Genomic DNA, 21,365 nt, shown 5'->3' on the forward strand with positions numbered 1-21,365 from the left:
ATATGCTATTATTTGACACCTCGATGATTAAAATCGGTTAAGTGGTTTTCGAGATACACCGCCAAAAAGAATAGGTCCGGCTGCCATCTTTGTGACGTCATTACTATCCCCTCCACCATTTTTCCGCTTTACTACCGCATGTACGGTGATCAGGAGAACTGTCCGAACACATTGATACCGGTTGTGGGTAAGGCCGAGCCGAGTCAATTAAATCGTGTTTCTAGAGGGCTTTTGAGATTTGGCGACCGTACTAATTTGGCTACGGAACCCTAAAAACTAGGTACATTTTATTTAGGAATAACAGGTTAAAATAAATTAAACTAAAAAATCAACAAATTAAACTAAATCTACATAAAAAATAAAAGCCTACAAAATTGACCCCAGGTCTGTGCCGTTCGGTAGGGTGCCCAGAAGACTGGCGGTGTTGCCGCGCTGAACGGGCAACGCCAATGCGTTGGGCTCTCGCCCAGCATATCTCTATGCTCCAGCCTTCCGGTCACTCGTCGCGTCTATTAGGCGCTTGGCCAACTCTTTATAAATGCTTTGCGTGCTTTAACCCCACGGCCCAAACGTCTTCACTCCAAACAGCTCAAACATGCAGCCGATGTCAATGGCTGCATATTTGCGCCATTTGAGAAGCTCAACCGTATTGCCAGCAGCGCCAGCCTCAACAGAGGTCCCTGGAAGATGGGACGGCGCGAGAGTATCCACACACGTGTACCGGCCCGGTTCTAGAACCGACGGGGCTCCGGCGGTGACGAGGGGCCTTCGTCACCGCCGGCGCAGTATGTCAGCCGCCGCTCTTGGTGCAAGAGAGGCCGTGGGTGCCAAACTTCGACACGTCAGTACCCCAGTGGCAACGATGTGGGGCCATAAGAATTAACATGAGAACTTAATAATTTGGGATTAATTTCGTTTTTAGCCGACTATCGACTGTAAGGTACACCTGTACGTAATTTGTCTGACTTTATAAATAATATATCTAAATAAAGCCCGTCACAGACGGAGCAATAAGATATATTAAGTACCTAATGTACAATAATATAGCGACAGATACCGACAGACAGATATCTTAGAATATCGCTAAGCACGCCAACTATACCAAAATATATACCGCTGTCTGTATAGCACCTACATTGTGAGAGAGACGAAATCTGCCAAAATATATCGTAATATACCGAGCGATATATACATATTAAGATGCCACGTTCATATCCTAGACTTTTCTTCTCCATTAAAATCAATAAGTCTTTGTATCAATACAGCACGTAATAAAACTTCAGAAAACTCAAACTGCATTAGACCTCACTCGGTAACGTTTAGCAGTCGTAACCCGGAGTCAAGTTTAGCGGCCGTAAACGCGTGGGCCGTAACCTGCATAACTGCCTAACTTCATTATGGGGCACTTCAGCGGGAACCGTTCTGTTCATAAATTGCTACATGGGTGCTGCTACGGTATAAGGTGCGATACGAAAGCGACATGGATATTATCGAGTGTTTTTGTACTACACTTTTACGTTTTTGGCCAAATGCTCAGCAATACTTAATTTATTTTTAGATTATTATTTTTTTCTATAAATCTGGCCATGCACACTGGTACGCCTGCCCAGTTTTACCTGTATAGTTCAACTGCACAGGTGAAGCTGCCAGCCTAGCCAAGTTGACAATCGCTATCGCTTCGACAATGAAACCCTTTATGTCTCTATCACTCTTCAATATTAGTGCGACAATAACAGTTGCGTTTCGATCGTAAGCGATTTGCATGTTGGCTCCGCGGCCAAAACTGCGCAGTCGAATGCCACATACGCTACGTTTTACCTGTGCAGTTGACAAAACTATACCCTACCCTACCCATACCATATACCCTACATATCATATACCCTAGTCTATTGTATAATATGGCCAGCTTAAGTATGAACGTGAACTAAAACTTCAAGGGCACATTTTTTATAGTAAATTCAGATGTCTCGGTCTGTTTACAAGTACCAAGTGTACCAAGGCTCCTTCTTTCTTACTGTTGATCGTATCGTTGCCGTATTCATGTCGTTTAGTATAAATATCTACAAAGTTCAGGTATAAATGGAGCAGGGTAGTTTGAAAATAGCCAGGTAAAGTTTTGAGAGGCTACTAGTTTGTCTGTAGGCAAAATTGTGAAATTGTATTTTAGAAACTATGTCATCGGGCTACTTTGGATGTATGTACTTACGCTTTTACATGAGCATAACTGGCTCGCATACGATTACGGACTTAAATTGTTGGGCCATTTAGAGTTTACATTGGACATTTCATACCGTAAGTATCGACAGCCAAAATTAAATAAGCCTGGACCCTAAATGGAACAACAATCTGTGCATATTGATAAACGAAATTGATATCGTGTTTAGCAAATCCAGTAAACTTCCTTGGAATGAAATATTTATAAATAACGTTAAATTATACCGACTGCCTTTCTATTCGAATCTATTTTGTTTTGAGTTAGCTGTGAAACTTTAGTTTAAAATAAAGCAATTTATTCAATTTATTTACGTATTCGCTTGTTTATATTTTTCAACTCCCGCTTGTTAGTTGATTCGTTCATTTTAAATCATATGCCTATTGCAATCATTATATCTTGAATATCTGGTTTATTTGCAGTTATTTTATGTATTATTGAAATCATTTTCATTAATTTATAGTTTTTCTATTGCCGTAACCTACGTTGGTTTTTAAGAAGTCAGGATTTTTTCAAAATTGCAGTAGTTCATAAATCACTTTTTTAAATTAAGTCTTGCGAAAATATAGTTCTTTAAAAACAATTATCTGAAAAATGAACTTCACTAAATTAGTGAAGAAGTAACATTAAATGTTACTTCTTCAAGTAAAGGCCAGGACATTTGTAACTTATTTTAGAAAACATTATTCTTAAGGATCACTTCAATCATATAAAGTGCAAAACTTTTGTCGTTATACACTTTTTTTCTTAGCTACGCTTCTGAAAACTTTATTTTTCCTACTTTTATGAAGTTACAAAGGTTTTCCGTAAGGTTCATTTTTAATAATTAAAATAGTTATTAAGGTAGTGTACGAGATGAATAAGGGTTTTGAAAGCCAGTAACGCGTACGTGACACCTCTGGAATTAAAGGCGTTCATAGTTTCTAATAATAGTTTACGATGACGTTGGATCATAAGCTGTTTTCCACCGACGTGATTAAAAAAAAGATTTTAAATTGCAACTATACTGAAACTAATACACCTGTGGGTACTCGGATAATGATGAGTACAAAACGTTGGGAGGTAGTTCTTAAAAAAATCTATGATGGAATTATGGGTAATTATATGGGTATTTATCACTTACCAACTTTTTGTAATTATTTTTTCCTGATTGTAAGCTTTGGTTCATTCATCTTCCTCGCGTTGTTCCGGCATTTTGCCACAGCTCATGGGAGGCTGGGGCTCCGCTTGGCAACTAATCCCAAGAATTGTAGTATGCACTAGTCCCGAAAGCGACTGCCATCTGACCTTTCCAACCCAGAGGGTAAACTAGGGCTTATTGAGAGTAGTCCGGTTTGCTCACGATGTTTTCCTTCACCGAAAAGCAACTGGTAAATATCAAATGATATTTCGTACATTAATTCCGAAAATCTCATAGGTAGGAGCCGGGGTTTGAACCAACAACCTCCGGATTGCAAGTAGCTCACTCTTACCGCTACTAGGCCACCAGCGATTCAATTGTAAACTCTGGTTATTTTACTTGTATTTGATTGTAGTTTCGTTTAAGCTTTATAAATTTAGAGAACTTCTCGTGCCCGGCGGAATAATTTCAAAATCCCAATTTGGGAAAAACGAGTGTAACTTTCATACGTTTTCTTAAGTTTTTAGAGCAAGATTTTGAAGTAAAATTACGCTTTTATTGTACAGAATAGGGAACTCCACACAATCCCCCAAATTTTATCGAATTCAAACGAAAAAAAAATCGGCCCATATAATAAAACGCATAACATACCCTTTACATCGTCTACATATTCATTTTGCCAAGATTTCAATTTAAAGCACAAAAATCCAAGTCTCCAGTCTTGCCAATTGGTGTATGTTTGTCGTATTGGTGCAGAGAATCTGCACTCCGTGAGCTGCAGTCGAATGCATCGGAAGGAATGCACAATGCATACAAAGTGAACTTCACAAGCAGTGAGCCGTGATTTTTCCTTCGCTCAGATAGGTAGCATTCGGCGACAAAGACTGATTATTGCTACGAATCGTATGTACGTGTGCTCGATTTACGATGGTTATTTTTTAAATGAGTTTTTGATTGAAAATGGTCGACTCAGTCTTAAGTATCATACTTGAAATTTGACAAATTACCAATATAGAGGAATATTTATACTAAAATATTTTTATGGGTTTGTTGGGTCGCCGGAGTGGCAGCTGACGTTCACAAAGTTTTATGATACATCTTCCTTAAGAGGAAAGGTGACGAGCCGACCGCTTCTTCATAATATAAATATATATGTAGTCTCCTCATTTTTCTCTGGATTTTAACGTCACAGAAAATACTTATACATAATTTAATGTAAGTATATTAATGTATGTTTGCTTAATGCTTGTTGTGTGATGTTTGTTTGGTGTTTATTTCCATTTTTTTAATATTGTAAGAGTTTTTTAAAAAAAATATATAGTTTTTGTATTTGCTTATAAATCTTATATCGTCGCCGTAGAGCGAAAAGTCACCAAATCACAAAATGGCCAAAATTGACTTATATATGTCATCAAAATCGCATTTTTTTTCTCCAAATTTCAGTCTTATTGCGGTAGCAATAGCGATCATAGTTTCAATTTTACAAAGTTAAAGAAGTAACTAAAAACTCACTTCGCATTCAATATTATAGTCGAAAAATACCTAATTCCGTTATACATTTTTAAACTTCTTGTAACTTCTTTATGAGCGTACCTAAGTCAATTTAGTTATTTTTTCCCTAAGTATTACTAAACTATTTAACCACGAAGAACCTTATTCAAAAAGTCACTTAATTTACTTAGTTACTTTTTAAATACCGGTTATGTCAAAAGTGTGAAAGCGAAAATTAACTAACTCTATTTAGTTATTTTTTATTCATAGTTGTAAGGCAATGTACATCATTTAACCAAAGCGATAATTAATTAAACAGTTTTAATGAGTTTTACCCTACAAACAAATCTACAATACAATAACTAATCATATTTAATGAATTTTACAATAAAGACTGTACTGTACGCCGACGTGATTTGATTAAAATTCGCTCGCAAGTTAGTGACTTTTCGCCCAGTGCCGCAGGCCCCCGCTACCGATACCAACCGCTGCGCTGTGGCGTATGAGCCGACAGTGATACGTGTAGTTACTATTTTCTACACGGCACTTCTTGCAGCATAAGTCGCATGTATGTGTATGTTGTGCCTCTAGATATGAGACCACTCCACGAGCGCGACGCCTGTTCCTTTTATGCCTCAAGTTTTCCAGCCACACGTCGTCGTGCTTCTTCACTCCCACGCATAGGTCTCTACGCCACTCGGGTCTCAATGCAGCACGTTCTTCCCAGTCGCCGGTATCGATGCCAAAGCATTCCATGTCACGCTTGCAGGAGTCTCTAAATCTTAACATCGGGCGCCCCACTAGGTCTTTTCGCATTATTTGCTATCTGACCCATTAGCACTTGGCGTGGCACCCTTTCTGGATCCATACGGTGTACATGACCGAGCCAACGCAGTCTCTTCTGTTTGAGCATCGCCGTAATGCTGGTGATGCCTGACTTTGCAAGAACTGCTTCATTTGTCATCTTATCCTTCCAGGTCACTCCCAATATTAGTCTCAGGCAACGCATATGAAAAGCGTTTAACTGGCGCTTTTGTTTAGAGTAAGTAGTCCACGTTTCCGAAGCATATAAAAGGGTACTGAGTACGCACGACTGGTATACGAGGACTTTGGTGGCTATGGTGAGCTTATCATTTCTCCAAACGCGAGTGTGAAGACGTCCAAATGTACACGAGGCTTTGCCTATTCGAGAAGCTATTTCCTTGCCGCTAGAAAGCGTAGATCTTCTTGTGGAACCGAGGTAGCAAAAATGATCAACCACTTGCAAAGCAGAACCATTAAGCAGAAAGCTAGGCTTCCTATCTGTGCCTTGCACCATAACCACTGTTTTCTTGGCATTGACACTCATGGAAATAGCTGGCAAGCCTGGCTAAACTTATCAAGTAGCACCTGAAGATCCCCCTCTGAGTCGGCAACAAGTGCAGCGTCATCTGCATAAAAAAGTTCTCTGGCAAATAGATCATCACGTCTTGTAGTTGAATTTAAACAGTTGATATTGAAAAGTCGGCCATCCTTTCTGGTATGCAGATGCACTCCGACGTCGCCATCCCTGAATGCCAAATGAAAATCCCTGAATGAAATATATCAAAGAGAGTTGGTGCCAGCACACAGTCCTGCCTTATACCGCGGTTGACGCCGAAGGTTTCCGACGTTTCACCATCGAACACTACCGAAGCACGCATGTTTTCGTGAAAATATTTCACTATGGAAAGTAGAGTAGGCGGACATCCGACCTTACACAACACTTCGTAAAGACCATTTCGACTCACTGTGTCGAATGCCTTGTTCAAATCTACAAAGGCCATGTAAAATGGGACACGATGTTCGCGGCACTTCTCCTGAAGCTGACGAAGAGTGAATATCATGTCGCTTGTCGACCGTCCACCGCGAAATCCGCACTGAGTTTCAGGGTAAATACGCATCGCTAAGGCTTCAAGCTTTTTTAAAACCACCTTTGCAAAAGCTTTACCAGCAATACTCAGTAGGGATATGCCTCTATAATTATTGCAGTCCCCGCGATCTCCTTTTCCTTTGTATAGAGTGACGATGTCTGCATCCCTCATGTCCTGTGGCACCGTGCCCTCGGTCCAACAACGCTGAAGGAGAGCGTACAGGGAGCGAGACACACAACGAAGTCGAATTAGTTCGGCAGGCAAATTATCACGACCAGTACTATATCCTTATCTTTGACCAGTATGAAAAGGAGCTGGAGAGAGTCGATCGATTCAAATATCTAGGTCACATCATCACTAGTGACCTAAAAGACGATAGTGATATATATGAATATGCTGGCTCGCAGGTTCGCGCATTGTACAGGGGAAGTTAAGAAACCTTTGTTTAAATCCTTCAGTCAATCGTTTTACACCAGCGGCCTGTGGGTTAATTATACTCAGAGAGCACGCTGAGTGCTACGAGTCCTCTATAATAACATGTTTAGGGTCCTGATGGGACTTCCTAGATTCTGCAGCGCATCTGGCATGATTGCCGACGCCCACGTAGAGGATTTCCACGCCATAATGCACAAAAGAATCATGTCCATAAGAAGCAGAATCCAGGGTAGTCCCAACAGCATACTAAGTATGTTAGCGAATAGGCCAGACAGTCTTTTGCAAAGACATTGGATGTCCGCATTAATAAACCCCCATTCTGGGTTTGTTAATTATTAAAATTAAAATTTTGTAGCCGTTTTATTTTTATTTTTAGTGTTTTTTTTTTGTACAAGTAGTAAATAACTATAGCTTATAAGATACTCAAATTAACAAATGTGGACCACTTTGTCTGAATAAATAAATTATTTATTTATTATTAAATATTAAGCAGTATCCAAAAAAATATTATAGTTAGTAGTTTTTAATTAACACGTATTTTCACTTTATCATAGCAGTCACAATTCAACTAACTTCAATTAGTCAAATATAGACGCACTAAAATGTGGGCAAATAATCATCAACTTCGTTTAAAAAAATCACTAAGTTATAATTAAGGTGTAATATTTAAGGGCAAAAATTAATTATCGCCTATAGCTCCTAAATCGTTAGTGTGAATAATATAAGTCCATTTTGAGCTCAAAGAATAGCAGTTTCCAATGAATAAACACATATAAAACCACAATTTCATCTTAAGATAATTTCAGTAAAATAAAAATTAATTATTATTTTTTTAAACCCTCATAACTCAAAATGACTAATGAACGATTTGGTGACTTTTCGCTCTACGGCGACGATATCTAATAAAAAATCGTCATTATTTTGTATTCTGCCCAAAGTGCGTAGCCAACAAGCCAGTCGTTTACGCTCCGTAGCGAAAGAAACGCAACTGTAACTAAACTGTTACACTAATATGGAAGAGTTATAGAGATCCCGAAAATTTTTCGTTCTCAAGGCTCGCGTCGTCGTGAATGACGCGATCTATATCATATTCCGTATTCCGTCTTTTTCTAGCGATTAAATGAAACTGCACAATAATATTGTTAAAAACTTTTAATGATTGCCTCTGCTAGTGGAAGTAAATATCGTTTTTCTACACGACTAAGACACAATAATCGTAATAAAAGTCTGCAAATGGTATTTACAATCGTTAAAAGTAAATTCAGAGAAAAGTTATTAATTAAAGGAAAGAAGGTATTCTTTGTAAACCTCTTTGTTCAATTAAACGGGAACTTAAGGCTCCCTTTGTCAACGTCTCATTATTTAATTGACGCAGTAGACGTAGGCAGGTATTTTCATTTTTCATCGGGTCCATTTCTTTTTCAAAACAACTAAGCTGTCGTATTGTTACCAGAAAGACTGACTCTCCGATTAAAAGGAAAAAGAAAGAAATTTTATTTCGTATTATTTATGCTGTCTTTAAGTTAAATTAAAATTTAAAAGGTTTGCAAATGCTTGTGAAACAATTTATTTTTATTTTATAGTGTTTAAGCCTAGAGATCAGACATGGATATCAAAAACTGTTGCTTCAATACCATATCGACGCGAATTGTTTTTAGGAGATCTGGTTATTGCATATAAATTATGCACTACCTATACAGCTTTAGTAACCGTCAAAGGTCTTAAATAATGATATCATATCAAAATATAGAAAACTATGTAACAACATAAATATCAATTAATTTATATGAGGGTAAAACTGGGAATATTTTTTTTTGGTGTAAAAAAATAAAAAGGCAATTTCCACTTTTTTGTACATTTGAATAGTCAACTTGTCCATCCGAGGCAAATGCAACTATGGGGTTATTGCATCTTTTTGTTATTTCTCTAATAAGTACGATTGGTCGAAATTCCCTCTACGTTACATTTTATTTCTAAGTAGTTCAGGCTTTTATTACTACATGACGGGATGTCTTATAACTTAAGTAAGTTGTTTAAAAAACCGGACAAGTGCGAGTCTGGCTCGCCCACCGAGGGTTCCGTACTTTTTAATATTTGTTGTTATAGCGGGAACAGAAATATAACATCTGTGAAAATTACAACCGTCTAGCAGTTCATGAGACACGGACAGATAGACAAACAAACAGACACACAGACGGACAGCGGAGTCTTAGTTATTACTATTATCATTATTGGGTCCCGTTTTAACCTTTGGGTACGAAACCCTAAAAAAGAACTCAAATAGACGCAATAACCCTATAGTTGCATTTGTCGCGGTTGAACTTTACCCCATTTCTGGTAGAAAACATGTTATTGTGTTTCCTGACACAATAATGAAGATTTAGCTGCGATCGATCGTCAGATTATTTTAGTCCGATGATAGCAGCTTCGACTCGGTTCAGAACACATTGAGTTTCCTTTACCCGCGTGACCTAGTTTCTGACTAAGGTTTGAAGTCAGATGTCTAACTCTATTTCCTTTGAAGCAATACTGTAACTAATCTCAGATATTTCTTTGTGAAAATCTCTTTGAAAATGCTTAGTTAAAGCAACAGTTAGAATCTTCAGTGGGTTACTTGATATGTTATTTTAGTGAAAAATACTACGGAAACCTTTGTACGTGGCAATGGTTTAAAACAAGCGTATGGTGCAATTTTTTTTCAGCTAATTAAAAATCCCTTACCAACGCGTGGTGTCAGAAAGAGACCGATGCTATCGCGTTAAAACTAGATTTCTTTATGTAATAATTATCTAATGAGCAGACGAGACACTTACCCGGAAGCGGTGATCTTCACACATGTTTGTATCTAAGCTAATCGTTTAGCTGCTGACTGTAAAGGTATGCAAGGTATGGAAGTTTGTATGCAAAGGTGCTAAGCGAATAGTATTGCTGTACATAAATAACATCAAATGCGCTGACGACGTTGTAGAATCTTAAATAATCGCTTTTTAAAAAACTTTATGTCATAAAGCCTCATAGTGCAAGAAATACCTCAAAAGCATGTTTAAAAAAAAACGCGCCGTCTCGAAACTGCCTTTACCTGCCTTTGTAGTTTCTACTTCTAATAGTTATAGCAATCGGTATTAACGCAGTCCCGTTCAATTTAAGAAAAATACATTTAAAACGGCGCTCGTCGCCACTTAACATTGACTTATTAGTTTACCTTCGCTTTACTTCGTCCTGATTTCACGGTACCTATTACGCTAGACGGCATTTAGATTCTGATTTCCGCTCATAATTACGGTAAGACGAAGTTCTTCGTTGGTTCTGGAGCGTTTCTTCGCTTCAGCTCCGATTGATTCGCTAACTTGATTTTATTTACTTTTAAACTCAGCAGAGCTCTTGACCCACCAAGTAATGTTTTTTTTTAAACGAGTTAGATTTTTATTACTTTAATTATACAATACAACAAGAGGCCTTTGCCCAGCAGCGGGACACCGTATAGGCTTATAATAAATGAATAAATAAAATAATTATACAATATTAGTGGTTTAGGTGCAGGTCGCTGTGAAGATTTTTAACTAAACCAAATTAAGAAGCTTTCTTAGTCACTGCACCTCTTCGTCCTAGCGTTGTCCGCTTGGCACCTTATCCCATGAATTGGCGTAGGCCAAATAATAAATGTGCGATTTCGAAACAGTGGACTGTAAATTTTGGGGGGATTCAATCGAAATTAAATATTACAAGAATGCAGTTATACAGAATAATGCTTTAATTGCCTTGAAATTCAGATTTTAGGCACTAACCTGGGTTTAGAGTGGTCGTCAGCTCCTCTTTCAGGCGGCGAGGGCCCCGGAGACCAGCTCGTGCACTCACCAGACCTATAGCCACTCACTTGCTTGATATTTTTCAGTGACTTCTATTACTATAATAAAATAAGGGTGACAGCTGGTAACCACAGTTACCAAAAGCAAGTGAGTGGCTAAGGTTACCTGCACGCCTGAATATACCGCAACTCCAGCGTCCCTCCGTCCGATCTGAAGGCACAAACTTAATTTTCAACAATTTTAAGCACGATTACTCCGATTTACCGAGATAACTAACGAAAGCCAGCAAATAGGCTGCTTTTGATGCGAAACTTATACTCGTAGAGAGCGAATGTGACACGACGGTTTCCAAAAGGTAGGTTTTTTACGAGAGCGACTGCCATCTGACTTTCCAAACCAGAGGTTAAACTAAGCTTTATTGGGATTAGTCCGGTTTCCTCACTATGTTTTCCTTCACCGAAAAACGACTAGTAAATATCGTTTGAACAACGATTGGTACATGCCGGGGTTTGAATTCGCGACCTGCGGATTGCAAGTCGCACACTCTTACCTAGACCACCAGCGATTTTTTTGCCACTGCAACTAAGATTTGAAAATATGCACTTGCACATAGGAGAAATATTAAGACAAACTAAGTATGTCTAGTTTTATAATTAGTACCTAATCATCGCATTTACTTGTGTTATTGCCTATATATATTATAGGTAACATTTTTATACCTAATGTAAGTGAGTAGTAGGTACCCTTAATGGTGAAATAAGTGTAGTATACAAAACTAAAACAATCTGCCATGTTCTCAGTATGTTGTTGCTAAACACACTCAAATTGTAATTTGCCTTCTCTGATGTTATATTGGCTTAAAACTAGCCAAGCTGTGCCCATGCCGTTTTCCAGTAATGTAATAATAAGATTTACATTAAGTAATTCTCAATATTAATGGAAATAAATGATTTGTATTTGTTTTTTAGTATTTGATAACATTTGTTTCCTCAGTGTGTGTGTGTTTGTGGTGATACTGAGCCCACATTGTCCGGTCGATCACATTGTTCTAGAATGCCCTCTCACCAAATTCAAGGGACGGATTGAAGACTTCGTAAACCTCAGTGAAAGGGCCATCGAGTATCTGAAGAGTGCAAACATCAATCTCTTGGTTAATTTAAAGATAAAACCAGTAACTATAATGACATACGATAAATAAATACACTTGTTTCTTGAATTCATATTTCCACTTAGGTAGCAATATATACTATAAGACCTCCTATTGTATTCATATGTCTTTGTCAAGGTTAGTGGTTGTCACAGCATGGATCATTTTTCGATTACCATTTGATTCTTAAAAACGCAATAATAATAGTGCCCCAAAAACTTTTTAATATCATAAAGATGTGTGCGGTTAAGAAGTTTTTGTATATATGTGTTATATAGTACAGAATATATTACACGTATTATAACTATAATATCTGGGAAAACATATAAAAACTCAGAAATGCGCGTTTTCCCTGAGATAAGACCTAACTAGATCGATTTTTCGCCCCCGAAAACATCAATATAGAAAATTTCATCGAAATCGTAAGAGCCGTTTCCGAGATCCCCGAAATATATATATAAATATACAAGAATTGCTCGTTTAAAGGTATAAGATATGACTATTTACATATTTGTTTTATTTCATATTCCATTTATGTATATATTGTAGGTTATAGGACTTACAAGTTTACATTTCTTTTAGGAAATTAAATATTTTCTTGTTTTCATATTTTATGCCGTTTAGTACAGTTTAGATGTCTACCGTTCTCCATTTCTTCCTAAATCACTCGAATGTTAACTGGAAGAGATTAGATAGGATAGAACTTTGTACAAATGATGAGTGTTATTTTCTGTTTTATGTTTCTTTTTATACAATAAAGTGTTTTACTACTACTACTAAATATGCAAGCAATATGATAACGAGTCTAACACTTATTAGACTCGGGCGTGAAATTAAAGAATTACAGGTACAGTCAAGTGCAAAAATATGTATCGAAAGAATCGTCTCATAAATATGGTATATTTGATCTATTATTACACTGGAATAAGATGCTATGGGACATATTTTTGAGTAAGATGTGTACACCCATATTTTTCCACTTGACTGACTATTTATTAACAGTGCATCATATTCGAAAAGTTAAAAAGTACCTATAAAAAATATTCTTATAGGTACTTATTCTTATATTGCTCGAAAAATATCTGCCGACAAGAATATGTAAACTCAAGTAGGGAGCAAATCAAAAGTTGTTCTTTTTTTGAAGTAGTCGCATTACTAACATATAATTAAATACTAATGAAAATGTGATAAAGCCCTAAAGTGATACAGCCCTCCAGGTAGCCGAGGTCGGAATCGAACTGGCGTCTTCAGCTTACGCGGCTAACATCTTGGCCACTAAACCACTTGGTCACTTTTTCTTCTAGTATGTGACATCTATTTCAGTTTACAATGTAAACTCTTTATTTTATGTTAGGGACAAGTTTACAGAGTATTATTTGACCTATTTTTATCTTCAGATATTTTTGCCGATGCCGTAAAAACGATTTGTAATTTCACCGATCGTTAAACACCTTGTGCGACCCAGACCACAGTATACTGATAATGAACAGTACTGTACACCTACCAACCGATCCCTACTGTTCAGCACATTTAATAATGGAATTCACATAACAACGAGCAAGATTCTGTTTTTTTTTTTACTTAATATTATTTTGATACGATCACGACACAACTCGTAGTGCCTAATGAAATGACTTGACGTACTTGACTTGTGCATTTCACGTACACCAATCAGCGCGACTGATCGTATCAAAACCTCAACACATTTAAAAATCAGAATAACGCTCGGTCTAACTATGGACGTAACGAATTGCTTTTTATTTTCTATAGTGCTGTTTTTTGTTTTCAGATAAGGATAGGATATTTAATGTCAATCCATTTAACAATCTACGTCCAAAGCCGATAAGTTTTGATATTAATATAAATAAATAATATTATAGGTCAATTTTACACAGACCGACCTAGTCCCACAGTAAGTTCAATAAGACTTGTGTTGTGACAACGATATATATAGATAAGAAAACATCCATAACTGGGGAATAGATATTTGTGATAAACATACAAATAAATGCCCTAACCAGGATTCGAACCTCCTGTTTCGACAGGGTCACTACCGACTAGGCTAGGAGGCCGTCAGGAAGATTTTAATGACAATAGAACTTTATATTTCGGTCTTTATATTTTTTTTGATTTACTGCACTTATTTTTCCATCATATAAGTACTTAGGTCATAATGAAAGTTCATATAATTTTGAAAACTATAGTAGATATGTAACATTTTCATTTAGAATTATTTATCGGGATTAACGTGAAGGCGTTGGTAGTGTTAGGTTTTTGGACAAAGCTTGTTGCGGATTTTATTTTGTACATTTTTGACGAAGCCTGTGGCGGAATATTACTTTTGTAGATTGGTCGTAGTTTGTTGCGGATTCCATTTAGTACCTACGATTTTGACGAAGCCTTCGCTGTGGAGTTAGATGAGGATTGTGCTTTAGTGCTTTTATTTTCGTTTAATAAATTATTTTTCGTAAGACTTTCTGACAAATTTTGTTTACGACCCTATCCTATCGTAAACAAAATTTGACCCTGAAAAGTACACGGCCTATTTTTCAGGCACTTTTTGTATGAAAATTTGGGCGTTATATGGCGGTTGTGGGATATCAGTTTAGATTCATGTTTTCTGACGTAAAAGTGTGTATGTGAGATTTTTACTTGACTTATTTGGGTACATAAGGTTGTCTAAATTTGCTGATATGAGACTTTTTTGTAACTAATTATTAATGAGCACACAGCTGCGATTTTAGTTTGGAGAGTCGTTGTTGAAAAACTTCTTTCTTGATTATCCTCCTTAAGATTAATATAAAAGCATCTAAATTGATAAAACATACCACAAACTGTCGCACGAGAACTGGCCTGTAATACAAGATAATATTCAATACTTGGTATAAAGTTCTTGTCGACGGAAGGGCACATTGAAAGTCGTATAAAATTCTAGCACGAAAAATGTATCGGGTTAAAATTATAAAAACGCTTGGCATACAATTTTCAAACTGCCGCACTCCTAAAATACACATCACACCCAAATAAATTGTATCTAAAACAATTATAAAGAGTTAAGTTTTCAAACAATAAACCTTTTCTTTTACTGCGACATCTCTAAGTGGCTCATTACACAAACTTTCAGTATTGCCCACGTATTTCTTCTACTTCTATTTAAAGTATGGGCTCATTTAGACGGTACGAGAACTTGCATGCGAGTTTCATTACATTGCGGCATTTGACCGGTTGGCCGAATTAGTTGTAACCTCAATAGTCCGCAATGTAACTAAAATCGCATGCGAGTTCGCGTGCCGTCTAAATCAGCCCTATGTATGTTTTGCACCCTTTCTTAATACCACGCAAAAAATATAGGTAATAATAAAATTGTTCTGTATAATATTATATCATACATTATTTTATATTTTATAAGATATATAGTAGTTTTGTAGTTTGTAGAATAAAATAAACTGACCTACAACATTACATTCTCTCGTACGCAGTCTAATGTCCCAGCTGCGTCGAAAATGCAGTCAACTTCAAACATTTTTGCCAAATAGGTATGTAGTAACTCCGAGCATCTCAAATAACAAATGTGATTTCTCTTCTAAAATATTTTCCAATGCCACCATGTCGAGTTAGTCGTTATGGAGTGGCAACCGGTAATACAATTGTCAGTTAGTTTGACGTACAATAAAGTGTATTATATCGAGCATAGAAAATATTTTTTTCACCAATTCGGAAAAGGGCTTTTTCTTCCCTGCTAGGAGAGATGGACACTTTTATGTTCTAGGACACTATGTTTTTTTAGATAATTTTTTTAGCATATATAAAATTTTGAAATATAATAACTTCCTCATAGGTGATGTAGGCAGTAGTAGTGCTGATGTCCATGGGCGACGATGACCACTTCCCATCTGGTGGCTCGTCTGCTCGATTGCTGACGATACTATAATATAAAAAAAACACAATTTACACAACTATTAGGGGATGGCAAACACGTTTGGAATTATTAAATCCGCTACTATTGATGCTGGCTGTGCCATGAAATCGTTTGTTTTTGACCCAGATGGTAATCAGTTCATTTAGAACAAGGTCATAACTAGTTGCACATTTTCACCTTATAACTTTAAGTACCTAATTAATTATTTAACCAAATGTTTTTAACAGTAACTAAAGCATAGAGAAATACGTAAGCATAGAGTGCTCACTCCATACATCACTTTTCTTACCAAAACGCTTATTATATTCCTGGTCGACATCTAACGTCAAGTACCGGATTTATCAGTACTGCTACTTGACAATAGATGTCGCAAACTCGCGACGAACGATAAGTGTAATGCTCAACCATTTTCAGCTAATATTTAATTGCATTAACCGGAACTCGATTTTTAACTCCTTCTGCTTGTAATATTAGTTGTAAATTGTTGAGCAATACACTTTTCGTCAGTCGCGACACTTGTGACATCTAGTGTCAAGTAGCGGTACTAATAAATCCTCTCCTTGATGTTAGATGTCGACTACGAAAATAATAAGCGTTTTGGTAAGAAAACTGATGTATGGAGTGAGCACTCTATACTTACTTATTTCTCTATGACTAAAGCTACCTAACAAGCAAAACGGTTAATTACTATGGTTTAATAGTCTCGGTATGTGGCGCACATAATCATCTTGATTATGCGTTAGATTAATTAAGTAACGCAATTATAACTAGGAGTGATGTGTTATGACCATGATTATTCTAATTTGGCCAGTTTATCGTTTATTGTGTCATGCAATGCTCTCTCACTTGATTGCTAGTTAGGGTGTTGCCACGTAAGCTGCTATAAAATGTTATATAACAGCGTGTAGAGCGCGAGCCAGGAACATATTTCCATGACCAAGCTGTTATAAAATGTTATATAACAGCGTGTAGAGCGCGAGCCAGGAACATATTTCCATGACCAAGCGGTTATAAAATGTTATATAACAGCGTGTAGAGCGCGAGCCAGGAACATATTTCCATGACCAAGCTGTTATAAAATATATAACAGCGTGTAGACCGCGAGCCAGGAACATATTTCCATGACCAAGCGGTTATAAAATGTTATATAACAGCGTGTAGAGCGCGAGCCAGGAACATTATATCGATGACCAATCGCCTCCCGGGCAGTAACTCGTATAGTGGTTAACGGCTATGTATTATGAACCCTCGTGGACGTCAGCTAACGCTAACGGAGCGGCCGTTGGTAGGTTGAGGATAGGCAGCCAACGAAACACATTAGAAAAATTTAGTCATCGCCTCCCGTATTATACTTGATACAGATGTGAAGAACTGACGGTCTTTCTACCGCGATATAATCGGCTGATTATTTATTTATTTATTCAGGATATCATCTAAACTATCATCTGACAAAGTATCAGCCAGGAGGCAATGACTGAAGATATATGCTAATGTGCCGCGGTCTAGTGTGACAAGGACAACATAAGTAAAAACACTGTCAAGACTATGATGCTGTTCCTGTCACACGATGTTATATAACATTTTATAACAGCCTATGTGGGAGCACCATTACAATAAGAGGGCAAATTTTTTTGTATATGTTAATGTTACTTAAAATCAAGAGCTCTTTTCCGTACAAACCTGAAGGTATATAAGTAAAAGTTCACCCATCATGACAATCGAGTCATATCAATTATTAAAAATATTTTTAATATATGATGTAACTAAAAATTTACAGTTTTCGTAATTTTACCTTTATCTGTGCTATAAGACATTGCTTCGTACCAAATTTCAAGATTCTGAGTTCACGGGAAGTACCCTGTATGTTTTGATTCCCTTGCGAGTGTCGTAAATTTGCGGAAATTTTCCGCATAAACGGCTGTATCTTTTGATTGCGTTAGCTTAGAAGTTTGATTTTTTCCCATCTCCAAGGGACAGTAGACCTGAGTATTTGATATAAATTCGAGCTTGATACCTCTACGCGTTCCTGAGAAAAAGGGTCTTGATAGACAGACAGACGGACGGACGGACAACAAAGTGATCCTATAAGGGTTTTGTTTTTTCCTTTCGTGGTACGGAACCATAAAAATGGCTCACATACATACGTGCATACGATAGAAACATCATAGGCCCCTATACCGGGTGGCGCCTGTAACAGGACAAGGGCTGTACTCCTCAATCTGACCAGCGACTATTAAATATAACTTGTGCTTTGATTTTTAGTACAGTTTATGTTTATTCTAAGACGAATATAAGTATTGCGAATTTTAAGGCGGCGTCGAGGTCACTGAGAGCCCATATTGAAGTATGGAAATCAAGAAAAATGCGATTATCTCGGTAATATAGTAATAAATAGTTGCTATACAATCTTTTTTTTAATAAAATGTAAGGAATCGAATTACGTTTTGAAAGTTAAAAAAAAAAACCTTAATTTTTAAACTTTTAGGCCCTGCATTTTTTAGCATTTCCATCGTAGGTAATATTTGAATATCCATATTATTGCAATAAATTGCTCATTTGCTATTTATTTCACTAGTTTTCGTTATGAAATTCAACATGTGTCATCATGCCTATAGACGTTGCAGCAATAAGTGTGGCAATGCCTCTATAAACGTCATATTTTTCTCATAGGAACTTGACGTTTACTGTCGCTTTCTAAGTTTGTGGATTATTACCATAGACGGCGGATTAAGCAACGGCCGCTCTACAAATCGATCTGTTACCGTTAAAGTTAGACAGAAACAATCACATGTCGAAACGAACAATAACATCATTTCGTTTTCTTATTGCTTTACAAAACAATAACTGCTATTACGTTGCAAAACAGTGTAAACTTTTCTATAGAATGGAGATTTAATCTAGATTACTTTTGTCCTTAACCTTTTTGATCTATTTACTTGAAAATAAACCTATTATAGAGGTTTAGAAGCGGTGATTTTCTTAAACACATTAGCAATGTCAAATTAAGAGCATCCATATACATATACATATATATATATATATATATATTACATATATCGAAAGTAGAAACCTATATTAGTAGTAAGATTATTAACTGAATATGGGCTGTTTTCCTGTTGCGGTTTGTACATTTTGATAACCACAGGTCAAATTAAATGGTCACCCGTATCTCTGTAATCAGTTATTTTACCCGGTCGACCTCCATTCGGGTAGCAAATAAAATTTATAATTACAATAGTTCGTTGTAAGTTTTATTGTCGGTACACGTGACCCAATACTGGCGGGTAAATGGAAAGCTAGGCGTGGTCGGGACCGGTTCGTAAAATATCCTTGTGTTAAGTAAGGTGATCTAGTTGGCCCTGTGTTCGAACTTTAGGTACTGCGATAACGCGTGTCTCTTTTACGTACTAATGGTAAGAGAGAGATAGGAGCAAGTAATATATTGGCTATATCAGTTGGAAAGCCTCGAATAGATCTGACGCGTGCTTGCGGCAATTTGTGGGAGCAATGCGGACGCGGTCGCACCCACGAGCCTTGGCTATCAGGAAGTGAACTCGTGCAATTATCAGGTAACATTTAAGTGTGCAAGCATAGCAAATTTAATAACAGTTTTTGGGAGTTTAGTTGCAATGAAGGTCGTTGAAAACGTGTGCTTTAATTTTGTTTAGGATGCAACGCGATGCAGGGAAACTTAATTGAGAAACTAAAACCGCTTTGACATGATCTTTCATATCTATTTATAGATAATAACTTACAAAACTAATTGAGAAAAAATATCTCTCAATTTCCAGGTCAAAACATGTTATAATATTCATCTTCTTTGTTTATTTATTCGTAAAAAATTACGCAATTCCGGTTGAAATTAGAAAAACCAAAATAAGGTCAATCAAATTTTGTCATTATTACATATCTGTTTAGGGGAAGAAAAATCAGTTTTACTTAAGAAAATCTACGTTTATTTACATGTCCAGTATTGACGACGCTCATTCCAATCAAACCCTCTTCCACAAGTAACAACAACAATCAACATATTTATACCTGTCCATTAACACACAATATCACAGCAAACAACAATTAAGAAATGCTTTCGAAGCGGCCGAGTGCGGGCCCTTCGATGACTCGGCGAGTTGCTAATTGATGCATGCTTTTTACGTGTCTCGGCCTTAACAAATCGCCTGAGCCCTTTATAGTTTAGATTTATACTTTGTGGAAAGAGTACGTGTAGCCGTCAGGCGCTCTGTTTAGGCTGAACTTTCCTGGGGGGAAGAAGCGGCTTGGCTGTGGCGTCGTTTGGTCATAATACTGCTGAGGAGCTTGTTGAGGTTGGGGCTGATACTGTTGAGCAGGCTGGTAGGTCTGCGTGTTCAGACCACTGTACTGAGCCTGCTGCACTCCAGGGTAGATGTTGTTAGGTTGGTACTGCGGCTGAGGCTGAGCCTGGTACTGCGGCTGAGGCTGAGCCTGGTACTGCGCCTTGTATTGGGGCTGAGGTTGCGGCTGGTACTGAGGTTGAGGTGCTACGTAGTTTTCTTGCTCGTACAACTCCGGGTGGTATTGCCCATCGTCTTCATTCGGCTTGCCACCGTAATTGCGCTGAGGAGCGGGAGCTGTGTACTGCTGGGGAGCACTGTACTGGGGCGCTTTGTAATCTGGAGGATTGTACCTCGGGTCAGGCTGGTAGGCTGGCGTGGGGGCGACAGGCAGAGGTGCGGTAGGAATATGGTCTCCGCTGGCTTGGAATCCGTTTTTCCCGGCGACGTAGTTCACTGTTTTCCTTTGACCGCTAGGATCGATGTATGAGTAACTGCCTCTCCTGTTGCCATCGGCATCTGTTTCTTCTTTGAAGTCAATTCCATCTTCTTGCTGGTATGCGGCTCCGAATGCTCCATTGCCGCTGAGGTAGCGAGCTTCCTGGACGATGGCGGCGGTTTTCGGATCTCCTGCGTATTTGGGGACACGTCTGCCTTGTTGTTCCTGGCACGTCGCGAACGCGAGCACAAAGGCGAATACCACGAGCCTGTACATTTTGCGATCAAAATGTGCACTGCCCGCGTGAAAGTAACTTAATATGTCGTTGCGGGCGGGTGAACTCGTTTTATACGAGCAGCGGAGGCCTTGACGCGTATTGGAAGGGCCTACGGGTGCGACCGCGAAAATCTCGCGCGTTCATAGCTCCCGCCCGCATCCGATGCATGCGTGGACACATCAGGGAAGTGACATTAAGGCGAAGATCGCCTGTGTCGTCCTAGAGGAAAAAACGACCTCCGTTAAATGTCAACTGGTTGATCTATTTTTCGATGCGCATAATTATTTTATATAAAATACTGGTTCCTTTATACGACC

At 37.8% G+C, this 21,365-nt stretch overlaps 1 protein-coding gene across 1 annotated transcript; it reads right to left on the reverse strand.

Annotated features, from left to right (window-relative positions):
* Nucleotides 1-19,955: 19,955 nt before the first annotated feature.
* Nucleotides 19,956-21,094, reverse strand: LOC133525672 (cuticle protein 3). Its single transcript, XM_061862008.1, has one exon. The coding sequence runs from the start codon at nucleotides 21,045-21,047 to the stop codon at nucleotides 20,220-20,222; it is 828 nt and encodes a 275-aa protein (XP_061717992.1). The 5' UTR covers nucleotides 21,048-21,094; the 3' UTR covers nucleotides 19,956-20,219.
* Between the last annotated feature and the right edge of the window lie 271 nt (nucleotides 21,095-21,365).

Source organism: Cydia pomonella, chromosome 15, assembly GCF_033807575.1.
Source record: "Cydia pomonella isolate Wapato2018A chromosome 15, ilCydPomo1, whole genome shotgun sequence".
Classification (NCBI taxonomy): domain Eukaryota; kingdom Metazoa; phylum Arthropoda; class Insecta; order Lepidoptera; family Tortricidae; genus Cydia; species Cydia pomonella.

Excerpts from the sequence above, each read along its gene's own strand:
- LOC133525672 (XM_061862008.1), bottom strand. The coding sequence starts at position 21,047 with ATGTACAGGCTCGTGGTATTCGCCTTTGTGCTCGCGTTCGCGACGTGC.